At 61.7% G+C, this 13266-nt stretch overlaps 1 protein-coding gene across 1 annotated transcript in view; it reads left to right on the top strand.

The window, feature by feature from the left end:
* Positions 1 to 13266, top strand: part of LAMA5 (laminin subunit alpha 5) — a gene marked incomplete at both ends in the record, with an annotated part of 38044 nt that continues 24778 nt past the window's right edge. The window contains 5 exon segments of the mRNA XM_018057585.1: positions 1 to 153; positions 8744 to 8861; positions 9651 to 9769; positions 9855 to 10025; positions 10192 to 10289. Coding sequence (XP_017913074.1) covers positions 1 to 153; positions 8744 to 8861; positions 9651 to 9769; positions 9855 to 10025; positions 10192 to 10289 — 659 coding nt within the window.

The following is a 13266-nucleotide window of genomic DNA, read 5'->3' as shown; positions in this document are numbered from 1 at the left end:
GGCCAGTACTGCGACATCTGCACGGCTGCCAGCAGCAACAGGGCTCACCCCGTGAGCAATGCCATTGATGGCACGGAGCGCTGGTGGCAGAGCCCACCATTGTCCCGGGGCCTGGAGTACAACGAGGTCAACGTCACCCTGGACCTGGGCCAGGTACAGTCCCTGTTGCTTCTGCCGCAGCCCCACCCTGTGTCTCTGGCCGAAGGGCTCCCCTTGGGGCATGGACTGGAAGGCGGGGTCTCCACCTAGAGTGGGCTGGGAGGCTGGGCTGGACTGGGCACGGATGGACTGCTTGTAGCAAGCTCAGCACGGACACAGGAGTGGCAGTGGGCACCTTCTGTTGTTTTCTCAGCATCCTCATGGTTCACAGCAAGGCAGGAGGCCAGATGGGGGGGCTTCCCAGAGGTCACATGGAGAATTAGGGTGAGGGGCACTGGGGGGCTGACACGGAGGTGGGGCTGAAGGCTGTGGGCCCTGTATCCCTGGCCAAGCGCCCTGGTGTTTACTCAGAGGAATTCCTCCACAGGGAGCCTGGCCTGCTGGGGAGTGGGAGGGGCTGCAGGAATGCACAGGCCAGCGGAAGTGGACATTCCTAGGATACCTGTGCTTCGGGGGCCACCCAAGGGTTAGGTCTCCCCCACTCCCAGCCAGGCGGGCAGGAGGGTGTCAGGCATTTCCCCCTTTGGTGGATCTGGGCTGGTTCAGGCTCACAGGCTGTGTCCCACTCTCCACATGACATTGTTAGGTGTCTGGCCTTGGAATCCTGGCTTGGGAAATGGGCTAGCAGTCCCATCACCTCCTTGGGTGGAGCGGGGCAGGGGTGGCAGGTCGATGAGGCTGAGCCCAGAAGCAGCCAGCTCTGGGCCTGCCTGGGCATCAGGCTCAGGGTTGATCCTGCTTGACCCCACGCTCACCCCTTCCCTGGTCACAGGGACTGGGGAAGGAGTACTGGACCATGAGCGCAGGGGCCTGAGTCCAGGCCGGCTTAGCCAGCATCCTGGTGCGTGACCTGGTGGGTCTCTGCTCCTCACTGGGGCTCCTTCCTGCTGTCACCTTGAGGGCATCCCAGGAGAGGCGGGGACACATCTCCTGGAAGCCTGTCTGGGTGGGAGGCAGGCCCTGCAGGCGGGTTTAGTGGGCAGTGTTGGTTGCCTCCTGCCCTCACCTGGAGGCCTGGTGGGCAGGGGGTAGTGAGGGGAATGGGTTTGAGTCCCAGGAAGTGGCTTGGGAGTTCCAGGGGAATGGAGGGGTGGGGTTAGCTTTAGGCCCTGGAAGGGGCTCCCTTCCCAGGCCCTGCAGGAGGCCCCTGGGCTGCCAGTGCTGTCTGGCCCAGGTCTGGGGGGCGCCAGGCCCACTGCTCTTCAGCTCACTGGGCCTCCACCACACCTGTGCTCTCTTCCCTTCCACTGGGAGCATGAGAGGGACCTCAGCGACCCTGTGTGCCCCAGGGTGCCCCTGTCTCTGGCACTGCCCTAGAGGGGGTGCCAGGGAGGGAGAGGGGGACATGGACTCTGCCCCTGCCCCGGGGTCAGCAGGGGAGCTTGTGCTGAGCCGCTGGGTCCTTCTCGCCCCTCCTCCTCTGTGGACAAGCCTGGCCAGGCTGGGGCAGGGCAGGGGTGCTCTCTGGGCACACAGTGATCTGGCCTCCCGAAGCAGGTGGGCACAGTGCCCTCCTGAGGTGCGGTGGGTGGGGGCAAGGGGGAGCTCGGACAGTGCTCACACCACCCCACCCCCGCCCCGTCTTTGTGGCCCCCTGCGCCTCAGTGTCTATCTATGTGAGACAGGGATGCAGAGGCAGGCGGGACATTTGCCCTGCAGACTGGGCCTGCGCTGGGCCAGGGTTTCATTCTATGTGTGTCTTGCCCACCAAGACTCGGTTTCCCCAAATGTTAAAACGACACAAATGGAAAAGCGACCGTTTCCAGCCCTGCTTGGGGGGAGATCGACTCTCCCACCCGCCCACTGCTCTTCCCCTCTCTCTCCCCCATCCTCTCTTTTTGCCACCCTCCCAACCCATCCATCTACCCACCCACCCACCAGCCCATCCACCTAACATCCATCTACCCGCCAACCCTTTGCTCTTCTCATGTCCCCACTCCTCCCTTCTTCCTTCTCCTTTTTATGACTTATGGAAGCCCCCGTCTTGGTTAAGGGGATGCCAGCCTTGGTTGGGGCGGGGGCAGGGGAGCCTAGGACGTGCCCAGTTGTGTGCTTTGGAGTTGGGTGGAGTGGAAGCACCCAGTGTCCAGCTCCGTGACGAGAGAAAACCCTTTCCTGGGCATGTTCCTGAGCCACGGTGGAATTCCAGAGATGACTGCCGCATTCACCATATTCCCTTTAGGAAAAGGAGCTTGTTGCTTCTTCCTCCCCAATTCATTGCGTGATGACTGGGTCCCTTCGGCATGCCCTGCTCGTGGGGGTTGGGGACAGAGACCAGGCTCCTCATGGGCAGAGGTGTCCACGGGGGTAGGAAATGGGGGCTCTGGAGGATGGAGGGGGCACAGGCTGGAGTGCTGGGGGAAGGCGTTTTGGAGGCGCCCTCACAGCGACCCTGGGATCTACCTCCTCAAGTGCCCCCAATCTGGTCACGGGAGCAGCTGGCCTGCAGCCAGACTGAGGGTGTCCTGGGCAGGACCCTCCAAGCACACTGGCTGTGCAGGGGGAGAGAGGCCAGTGGGAGGGGCCTGGGGGTTCCCTGGCTTGGGGACTGGGCCTTCCTTTGGGGCACAGGTCCCCCTGGGGTGGGGCTGGGTCTTCTGTCGGGAGGCAGTGAATGGGCAGTGAGGTTGGGCCCTCCCCATGTGGCGGCTGCCAGGGGCCTTTGTTCTGGGATGTGAAGCGGATGCCCCAGGAAAGCGGGTGGGGGCAGGGCAGCTGGCCCTGGGCATCAGGAGGACTTCCTGCCCTGGGAGGCCAGGGAGGACCGCTGGCAGCTTCTCTTCCTCCTCACCCTGGGGGTGGGGCTGCGGCTGGTGAGGCCTGGTCCCTGTAGCGTCCGTCTGTCCTGGGGCCTCGAGGAGTCTTCTCCCTGTCTCCTCATCGCCTCTGACCTTCCCCAGGATGGGGCAGGGGTTACTGCACTCCCCCCATTTTGCTGATGGAGAAAAGGCCCCAGGAGTGAGGGCCTGGCCAAGAAGGGCGTGGAGAGGTCCAGGCCTCCACTCCTGCCCTGCTGACCTTGGCCAGGACCCCAGATCTGAGAGGACAGTCTGTGGGGCTGAGCCTGTCAGATGCAAGCCTGAGAGGGTCTCTGGCTGGAGACCAAGGGGCCACTGTCCTGAGTCCCAGTAGTGGCCTGCCTGGGGGTCCTCCAGGGGCCAACGGGTTCTTGCTATCTCCTTTCTCCCCCTCTTGCCTGCCTCAGGCTCCCTGTTCTGAGCCTCACCTCTGTGTTCCCAGGGGGTCTTAGGGAGCTGGGCAGGGTGAGTAAGGGCTGGTTCTGGGGGGAGTCCCCTCCCTCTCCAGACGCCCCCTGGTGGCCCAGCCGTTGGGGAGGGCCTCTCCCCAGCAACCCCCACCTGTGGGCTCAGCCCTCACTCCTCAGATGCAGAGGCAGGCGAGGAATAGAGGTCCCCTTCCAGCTGTGGGCTCTGTTCTCTGCTTGCGCCCTGGGTGGGATGGCCCTTTGTCCCAGCCCTGAAAGGCCAGGCCTGGAGGGGAGGAGACTGGAGACCAGGTGGACGGGTATAATGGAGGGGGGTCTGGGCTGGCAGTTGGGTGTAGGCTGGGGGGTTGAGTGGGAGGCCAAAAGTGTTGGTTGGGGGACTGACTGTTGATGAGGGGTCTGCCCTCCCTGAGGAACAGTGGGGAGGCAAGGAGGGCACCAGCTGCACCCCCCACCCCTACCACAGCGGGGTTGGAGCACCAGTGTGGAGGAAAGGCTGGGCCGACTGTGCCTCGGGCCCTCCTCTGGACGTGGGCTGTGAGCACGTGCCTGGGCCTTGCTGCTCATGAGGGCCCCAGACGTGCTGGCTGCTTTGTGGTCAGGACACCCCATGCAACTCTACCCTGCCCACCCTGGTCCCGGGCTGTACCCCTCTGAGCTGGTCAGTCCAGGGCTCCCTAGGCAGGCAGCCTGGCCTGCTGGGTTATGAGGTCACGGTCACTGGCCTGGCTGGCCAAGCCCAGCTGGGCTCTCAGCCATGTGGGCAGCGCCCCAGGAGGGTCAGCGGGGTTGCTCAAGGGAAGTGACCGGACGTGTGGCTGAGACCGGCCAGCCTCTGGTTACAGGTGCGGGGGGGTCTGGACCAGACACAGCCCCTTGGGATGGGCTCCCTGGGCGGGGTGAGAGCGTGGGGGTCTGGGACAGCCTCCCCACGGTGAGTCGTCAGGCCAGCAGGGGTCCCTTCTCTCCTTGTGGGAACTGGGAGACCCTGCTCAGCTTGTCCCTTGGCTTGAAGGACGCAGGGCCAGAGGGGCTGCCGGGGGCTGGGACTGGGGGCCATTTGTCCTCCGCCCCTGCTGCCACTCTCCCCAGCCATCATGGCACGCAGCAACACTCCGGCCTCCTCATACTGAGCTCCCTAGGCTCTTTTCTTCTGTCTGTTTTTAAACAAACGCTGTGGCATTGGCTTTCAGCAACACAGCTCACACTGAAGTCTATAAACTGTTTGGGTGTCGGGGTCCTCTTGGGATAAACTCCACTTCCTATGGCCTGAGGCTGGCCATCTGGCCTGACCTGGGCCAGGCTGTGGGGGTGGTGGTGGTGTGCAGAGACAGGAGCTCTGGTGGGGGTGGGGTGGGCCTGAAACCCCTCCCTTCAAGGCAGGGGTCCCAAGACAGCATATGGGTTGGGGGGTGGTGTCTGAACTCCCTCCCAAGCCCAGCTCCATTGAGGTGCTGGGCCACACAAGTGTTTGCCCTTCATCTGGCTGATGAGCTCCTATAGAGCTGTCAGATTGCCCAATTGCTGAAAATCCCCCTACTTGCTCCACTCTACACACCGGTGTGTTGGGTACCTGGCCCCACAGAGTCAGGGCTCCTGGGGCCTCTGCCTGCCCACTCTATATTTCCAGGTTTTATTTTTCTTTCCAGCACTGGCTTTCCCACTCCTGGAGTGGCAGCCATGTGTGGCCTGTTTTCAGCTCCCCATTGTGTGTTGTGTGGATGGCCATTCTTATTTACCCAGCTGGGGACCTGAGTCGACATTCCCACTAGGCTACCCCACTCCCCACCTCCTGCTGTGGCATTTATGTTTATCAAGGTTTCCAGATGGGGTCTCGGGGAGAGGGCAAACCCGGGGTGCTAGCTCAACTAGATTCAGCACACAGGGCCCTGAGGCCAGTCCAACAGCCTGGGGTGGTGGTCCAGGAGGTCTGGGTGCCCCTGGGAACAAAGTGGGGGCTGGTCCGGACGCCTGGTCTAGGAGGGGCTTCCTGCCCCACCCGGCCCGGCTGGGACCCTGGCCCATCCCTGGGAATCAGCATGGGGCCCTGCTTCCTGTGGGGTCAGGCTGAGTCACAGGCTGCCTGGTGATTCATGCTGGTGGCCCAGCGGGTGGGGGCAGGGTGCTCCCTACCCAGGACAGGGGCACAGGGCCTGGCTTGGGGCAAAGGTGGAGTATGCTGGCCCTGATGACCTTGTGCTTCCAGAGGCTCCAGCATCAGCCCTGTCCTTGGTACATGGGTGCCTGAGCCCAGGAGGCTTCCTGCCTGCTGTCCCCTCCTGCACCCCTGTCCCTGGGGCTAAGGAGACCCCCTGGGGGTCTGCAGCAGCAGCTTCCTCTCTAGCCCTCCCTGTGTCTTCTGACTCCAGCCCATCCCTTGTTTGCCTCCCCACCCCCCAGTCTCTGCCTCTGGTGTGGCTCTGGGTGACCTCTAATCGCCTGCAGGAACAGGTGGCCTCTTCTCTTTGGAGACTCTCCGAGCCTTCACAACCTTTCTTCAGGTCTTGCACCCTGACCCCTGGCCTCTGACCTCTGCTGTGTTTGTCCCACTACTCCCTGCCCACCCTGAACCATCTAGCCACTGAGGCCTGGGATGCACCCAGGCTCTCCAGGCTCCGCCACCCTCTCCAGGCAGCAGTCACAGGGCAGACCCCCTCCTGGCAAGCCTGGCCCTCCGAGGTCAGGCTGGGTGGGGGGGGCTGTGGCCAAGAGGCGGGTCCGGCTGCTGTCCTGGAGACGTGCCTGCCCCAGAATAGCCAGATTTTTAAAAATAACTCAGGAGGCTTTTGTTTGGCTTTTGCTTTAAAAGACTTTTTTCCTTTTGCGCAGAGCTCTGTAGCAGCAGGAAAGGTCAGGGGAGCTGGCAACTGAGCAGAGTGGAGCGGGTGGGGACGGCATGGGGAGGGCTGTGTCCAGGGAGGCCAGGGGTCTACACTCGCTCCGGGTCATGCCTGGGGCGGCTGTGCGGCTCCCCGAACCAGACTGGGGACAGATGGGCAAGCTGAACATATGCCGTCCCGTCCCTCCAGCCTGCTGTGACAGTGAGACAACCAGGTGGACAGATGGACAGAAGGCAGGGGTCTTCCTTAGAGCGCACCCAGAGGGCTGGGCCTTGCGCGGGGTCGGGGGGGGGGCGGTTAGTTTTCATGCTGCCCCTGTCCTGCCTGATTAGCATCTTCGAGTCAATATTTGTGCAAGTGCTCTCAGCTGGGAAAAATGTGTGCAGCCCGCCGACCTGGGGGAGGGACCAAGCTGGCCACGGAGGGTGCAGCCTGGTGGCCTCGCTCAGGGAAAGGCGGGGGTGGGCCCCACAGGGCTTGGAGCAAGGCTTTAATCTCTCTGGGGGCTTTCTGTGGCAGCCATGCTGCCGCCCCCAAAACAGCCTATGTCCAAGTCCAGTGCACACTGAGACCCCCCACTCTTGCCGTGTCCCCCTTCCTCACAAAGATCCCTCCTGGCACAGGGGCCATTTGCGGTCCCCAGGGCTTCCTGGAATGCCTGAGGGGCTGGCCAAGGTGCCTCCCAAGTGTAGGGTCTGTACCCCTAGAGGCTTGAGCCCTTCCCCTGACTGGGCAGGGCCAAGTGGAAGATGACCTCAAGGCCTGGCAATGGGTGAATAGGCCCTCACCCCCCTACACACGCCCGGGGAAAGGCCTCTCCCTGCAAAAGCCAGGCCTTCCCGGAAGGGCAGGGTTAGGAATGGGCGTGTCTCAGGGTCCTGGGACCTCACAACCCAGGCCCCCTGCCCCACCCCCCACGCCTGGATTCTAGGCGCCTGGTCTCCTGTGGGCTGGGCCCTGAGGGGTCCGTGGTCCCCTCACTGTCCAAGACAGCAGCTTCAGGCTGATCAGGGGAGGGGGTGACTGTGGGCATTGGGCAGCCCTGGAGAGGACCCCTGCTCTGTCCCTAGGCTTGGGGCCTGGCTGACTGACAGACCAGCTGGTTCCAGAGCAGTGGACACAGGAAGGGGCCTGTTCCCCTGGGCTGGGCAGGGCCTCACTGAGGGGACAGTGAGTGGCCTGAGGTGCAACGTTGCCCTTGAGGCTGGTGAGCAGTTCAGAGCCCACCTGTGAGCAGGTCTGGCATGGGGGTGTGACGGAGGGCCCCGAGGGGTGGGGAGGGCATCGTCCATGGGTGGGGTGCTCACTAGCTGTGTCTCTGCCCTTCATCTAGGGCCTCAGCTCTCCTCATGTACAGACTGGGCATCGGGCTCTCCACTGGCCCTGCCCAGGTCTCCTTGGAGCCCAGACTTTGCCCATAGAGAGCAGCTCAGAAAATGGTGCCTCATCTTTGGCTTTGGGGCAGATGTGGGGGAGGAGGAGGGGTCATTGGCCCTCTAAGCTGAGGTCTGGGGCATGGGACAGGGGGATATCCAGGGATGCTGACCTCTGGCCCAGAGGAGAGAGACAGAGGAGTGAGATCAGATCGAAACCCAGGGACAGAACAGTAGAGGTCAGCCTGGGTCACCTGGCGGGACCTTGGGGGGTTCTGGGTGCCTCTGGATGAACAGCCTCCCCTGTCCCCCTGGCCAGGTGCTGCCCTAACAGCTTGGCCCAGCAGAGCTCCAACTGCTGACTCCTGGGTTGGCAGGGTCTCCCTGGCCCAGCTTTGGGAGGGCCTGTTTGTCTGTCTCTCCTCTGAGGCTGCACACAAGCCTGTGCCAGTGGCCTTGTGTCAGTGACAGGCAGAGGCTGGGCCCTGGTGGATCCTCGCTGCCTGCCCCTGTGGCCGGTCAGTGGGTGAGACGGGCAGGTCCTGAGTTGGCTCTGAGGATGATGGGGTCACCAGGATGACTGTGACAGGGGCCCCCATCCTGGGGAGGGGTTCATTGGCCTGCTGTACAAGGAGGCCAGGCTCCTGGGAGCTTGGGACATCACCTGGCCACCTTCCCAGGCCAGCCACCAGAGCTCTGGGGACAGTGGGATGAGCTTCTGCCATCACTTTGCCCAGCCCCACTGCCTGGGCCCTGTAGACAGGCTGCCTGCATGTGGGCCCTGTCTGACTTCAGCCCCCATCAGGCTTGTATGCAGCCTCAGCTGGGGTGGGACTGGGGAGGGGGTGCGTCTGAGCCCTAAGTCACCCTCAGGCCCAAGAGGGGAGCCCTCCAGAAATGCTGGGTTCTGCTGGTCATCTCTATGTCCCTGTTGCAGGTCTCAGTGGCTCTGGGCTGGCCTGTAAGCCGAGGGGCTGCTCCCTGAGCCAGCTGGCCCTCTCACCTGGGTGTGTCTGGCCCCTGAGGGCAAGCCCACAGATATCCCCTGGAACCTCACCTCACAGGGTGGGGGCGGCCCTCCAGGTGTTTGGGGGCCCCACATGGCATGGAAGGGGTCTCAGGGGTGTTCACCCACCATCCGGCAGGTTTTCCATGTGGCCTACGTGCTCATCAAGTTTGCCAATTCCCCTCGGCCAGACCTCTGGGTGCTGGAGCGGTCCACAGACTTTGGCCATACCTACCAGCCCTGGCAGTACTTTGCATGTGAGTCTCCCGGAATGAGGGGCGGGCAAGAGGGGATACCCTGGGTGAGTGGGCTGCCAGTACTGTGCTCTCAAGGCCTCTGGATACCAGGCCTGCCCTCACGCCCGGCTTCTAGGTGGGCCAGGCTGTGGGGTGCATATTCCTGAAGGCAGGTGGGGGTTCAGTGCCTTGCGTCCCTGACATGGCACTGCTGGGTCCATCTCCTAGTTCGCTGTGGACTGGCCTTATGCTCCAGCAACTCCGGAGGTGGCAAAGGCCACCAACTTAGCAGCCCCATCAGGAGAGCACGGGAGCCCTGTGCCCCTGCTCACTGGTTGGCCCTGCCACTTGCCACCCTGACCAGTCATGTCCGTGCAGCTCCAATTGGGTGGTCCTGGAACTTGTGTCCCTTTCAAGCTCCAAAGCCCAAGAGTGAGTGCAGGGCAGCCCTGGGAGGGACAGTCAGGATGGGTGCCCCAAGGGTGGGATTGGGGAGGGACACACAAGGGGACACTCTGCAGAGAGAAAGGCAAAGGCCTGGACGGTCAGCTCGTCAAGGTTGGGCAAGTTCAGAGCCTCCGGGCAGGGGCACCCTGGGTCCTGACGCGCCCTCTGGAGGAAGCTGCGATGTGCTCCACGCTCTGTTCAACGAAACCCCGAGGGTGGGCCGCCATCCTGCATTCCGGTTGATGCTTCCTCCTGGCTGAGGCCATGGGGCTCCGGGAAGACAGGGCGCTCAGGGCAGCAGGGCACTGCCTTCTCCCAGGACTTCCCCAGGGCGCCGAGCGCTCACCCTCGGCATTCCCGCAGCCTCCAAGAGGGACTGCCTGGAACGGTTCGGGCCAAGGACGCTGGAGCGCATCACGCAGGACGACGATGTCATCTGCAGCACGGAGTACTCGCGGATCGTGCCTCTGGAGAACGGCGAGGTGGGCCGAGCGAGACGGCGCGGGGCATGCGGCCTGGTGGTCAGTGCCAGCACCATGCCCCCGCCTGATCTGCGTCCATCTTCAGATCGTGGTGTCCCTGGTGAACGGCCGCCCAGGTGCTATGAACTTCTCCTACTCGCCGCTGCTGCGTGACTTCACCAAAGCCACCAACATCCGCCTGCGCTTCCTGCGCACCAACACGCTGCTGGGCCACCTCATGGGCAAGGCGCTGCGGGACCCCACGGTCACCCGCCGGGTGAGGGGGCGGGCAGGCGGGGCTGCGGGGTTAGGTGTGGGCGGGGCCCCGTGGGGCTGGGGCTGCTGTGGGCGGGGCCACGGGGACTGGGGCTGCTGTGGGCGGGGCCACCTGGGCTCGGGGCAGGAGTGGGAAGCCTCGCGCTTACGTTGCGGGCCCTGCACAGTACTATTACAGTATCAAGGACATCAGCATCGGCGGCCGCTGTGTCTGCCACGGGCATGCGGATGTCTGTGATGCCAAAGATCCCACAGACCCCTTCAGGTGAGACCTGCAGCTCCCTGCTCATCCCCCCATTTTGTGCTCAACCTGAGGGAGAGGAGGCCTGGTTTCATCGCCCCTACACTGGCCCCTCGCCCCTCGTTTCCCCATGGCCTCAGTTTCCCTATGTGCACAGTGAGGTAGAAGGGCAGGGCTTAGTGTCTGGCTTGGGCCTCTCTGCCCTGCTGCCCACAGAGGTGGAGCCTTACCTGGACCTGTGACCCAGCTGCCCCTCTGGTGGAAACCCCAGGGGAGTCTGAGGGAGGTAATTGCCTGAGGCTGCATGTTCCTGCCCTCTGGGGTGGGAGGAGCTCTCCCACCTTCCTTGAGGACACAGATTATACACTCCCTGCCGCCCCACCCTGACCTCCATCCTCGACACATGCAGGGGCAGAGGCGAAGCCCAGAGACCCCACTCTGACACGCTCAGCAGAGGCTCTGAGCTCAGCCAGTAAGGCAGGGCTCAGGAACCTGCGTCTTTAACAAGCTGCCACTGGTGCTGTGTGCCTAAGTGGCTCCAGCGCCGTGAATTCAGCAGTGAGCACTCAGCTAAATTATCAGCTGGAGCCTGGCACTAGGCCAGCTCTCCTCCGGGCTCGGCAGTGGATTCATCCGTGTGTTCACGCCTCCCTCCCTCCTTTTCCCTTCCCTCTTACCTCCCTCCCTCTCTCTCTCCCATCCATCAGCAGCTGTGTGTGGAGTTAACACATGCTAGGCTGTGTTCCTGCTCCAGAGGCACAGGTGGGCTCTCCGCCCCACCCCAGCAGCCCCTGTTCTGGGCAGGCAGGAAATGGGAGGCCTGTGCCCAGCAAGGGGTCCTGGCAGGGCTGAGGGCTCTGGGACGTAAAGCAGGTCCAGGGCTGGACAGGCGGTGCTGGAAGAGGCAGCAGAGCCTGCCAAGGGAGCCTGAGGCCAGGCTCCTGCAGCCCCCACCCCCTGCCAGCCACCTCCTCCTGCTGCTTCCCTCGCCTTGAAATCGTGCAGCCCCCTCAGTTCTGGGATTTATCGGTGTGTCCACATCCTAGTTGATAGGGAGGTGGATGAAGCCCAGACAGTGCAGAAGCTCACCCCTGTTCTCATAGTCAAAAAACACCAAGAGGTGAACCCTAGACCTCCTCAGGCATGGCTGATGGGTCTGCAGGGGGAGGGGTACGATCAGACTGGTGCAAGCCCCCAGGACCTGTGTGGCCCATGCAGCCTCAGTGTGGCCCTGGGCGAGGATTCCTGCCCACAGCTTCAGGTGCTGAACCCATACACAGTTGGTTGCTTTGGGAAATTAAGTGCCAAGTGGGACTCGTGATGGTTGGTTAGGGCGCCAGCTGGGCGGCCAGATCAGCCCCGGAGGAGGCAGGCCTGCCCATGCCTGCCGGGAGGGCGTCGGCATCCGCCCTGACTCACCTGCACCTGGGCATAAACAGAGCTCTGCTCACCCTGCAGAGCGTGTGGGATGTCTCTCCCAGAACCGCAAACGCCAACACCCCTTGCTCACCCATGCCCCGCAGCATCAGCCTGTTGTGTCCTCCCTGCGTTGTGTCTGCTGCCTCTTCCACGAGGGCTCTGCCCTACCAGCTGCTCGTCTCTGCCCCTCAGCCTCTACCACCATCACCTCCACCCCCACCTGCTTCCTCTCTGCCCTCTCTACCACCATCATTCTGAGTGCCGACTACCTGCCCAGTCTGTGCCCAGCCCTCAGTCATTCTTCTCCACCCCTCGGTTTGGAAGTCACATGTTTTGTTTCTGTTGTGTCTTAGTCTATTCAGGCTGACAGAATGCCAGAGGCTGGGTGGCTTATAAACCATGGAGACTTATTCCTTACAGTTCTGGAGGCAGCTGAGGCCCCCTCCCTAGTTCATAGGTAACTGTCTTCCGGCTGTGTCCTTGTAATGTGGGAGGAGCAAGGGAGCTCTCTGGGGTCTTTTTATTTTTATTATTTTTTTAAGATTCCTTTTTGTTTTAAAGCATTTTATTTTTGGCCGCGCTGGGTCTTTGTACTTTCTTGGGAGCTCTCTCTAGTTGCAGAAAGTGGGGTCTGTTCTTACTTGTGCTACTTGGGCTTCTCATTGTGGTGGCTTCTTTTGTTCCAGACCACAGGCTCTACGGCACACGGGCGCAGCAGTTGCTATGCTGGCTGAGTTGCCCCACAGCATGTGTCCTTCCGGAACAGGGATTGAACCCGTGTCCCCTGCTTTGGCAGGCGGACTGCCAACCATTGGCTCGCCAGGGAGGCGATAGTGATAGTTTAGCTGGCTGTAGAATTCCTGGTTGATGGCTATCTCTTTCAACACTTGAGAAATGTCATTTCACTGTCTTCTGGGTTATAATCTTTAAACACTCTCTTTTTATGGTTTCAACCTGATTGCTCCATGAAGTGAAGTTCCTGGGTTGCAGCCCTGCTGTTGGTTGTGCTGACTGACCCCACTGGGTTGTTGCTGTGCAGGTTTTCAATAGGGCTTCACCCGTGTGGTGACCATGTGCCCTAGATTGGGAAGAATCCCTCCAGCGTGGTTTTCCAAGGGCTTTTGACAGATGCCCTAATCTTTGTGTTAATTTCCTGGTTAAGGGGTACACTGACAGTGTTCAGTTCAGTTCAGTTGCTCAGTCATGTCCAGCTCTTTGCAACCCCATGAACCGCAGCACGCTAGGCCTCCCTGTCCATCACCAACTCCTGGAGTCCACCCAAAACCATGTCCATTGAGTCAGTGATGCCATCCAACCATCTCATCCTCTGTTGTCCCCTTCTCCTCCTGCCCTCAATCTTTCCCAGCATCAGGGTCTTTTCAAATGAGTCAGCTCTTCACATGAGGTGGCCAAAGTATTGGAGTTTCAGCTTTAACATTAGTCCTTCCAATGAACACCCAGGACTGATCTCCTTTAGGATGGACTGGTTGGATCTCCTTGTAGTCCAAGGGACTCTCAAGAGTCTTCTCCAACACCACAGTTCAAAAGCATCAATTCTTCAGCACTCAGCTTTCTTTATAGT

Source organism: Capra hircus, chromosome 13 (genome assembly GCF_001704415.2).
Source record: "Capra hircus breed San Clemente chromosome 13, ASM170441v1, whole genome shotgun sequence".
Classification (NCBI taxonomy): domain Eukaryota; kingdom Metazoa; phylum Chordata; class Mammalia; order Artiodactyla; family Bovidae; genus Capra; species Capra hircus.
Note: the sequence above shows the minus strand (reverse complement) of the source record. Positions and strands in the feature narration are given on the sequence as shown.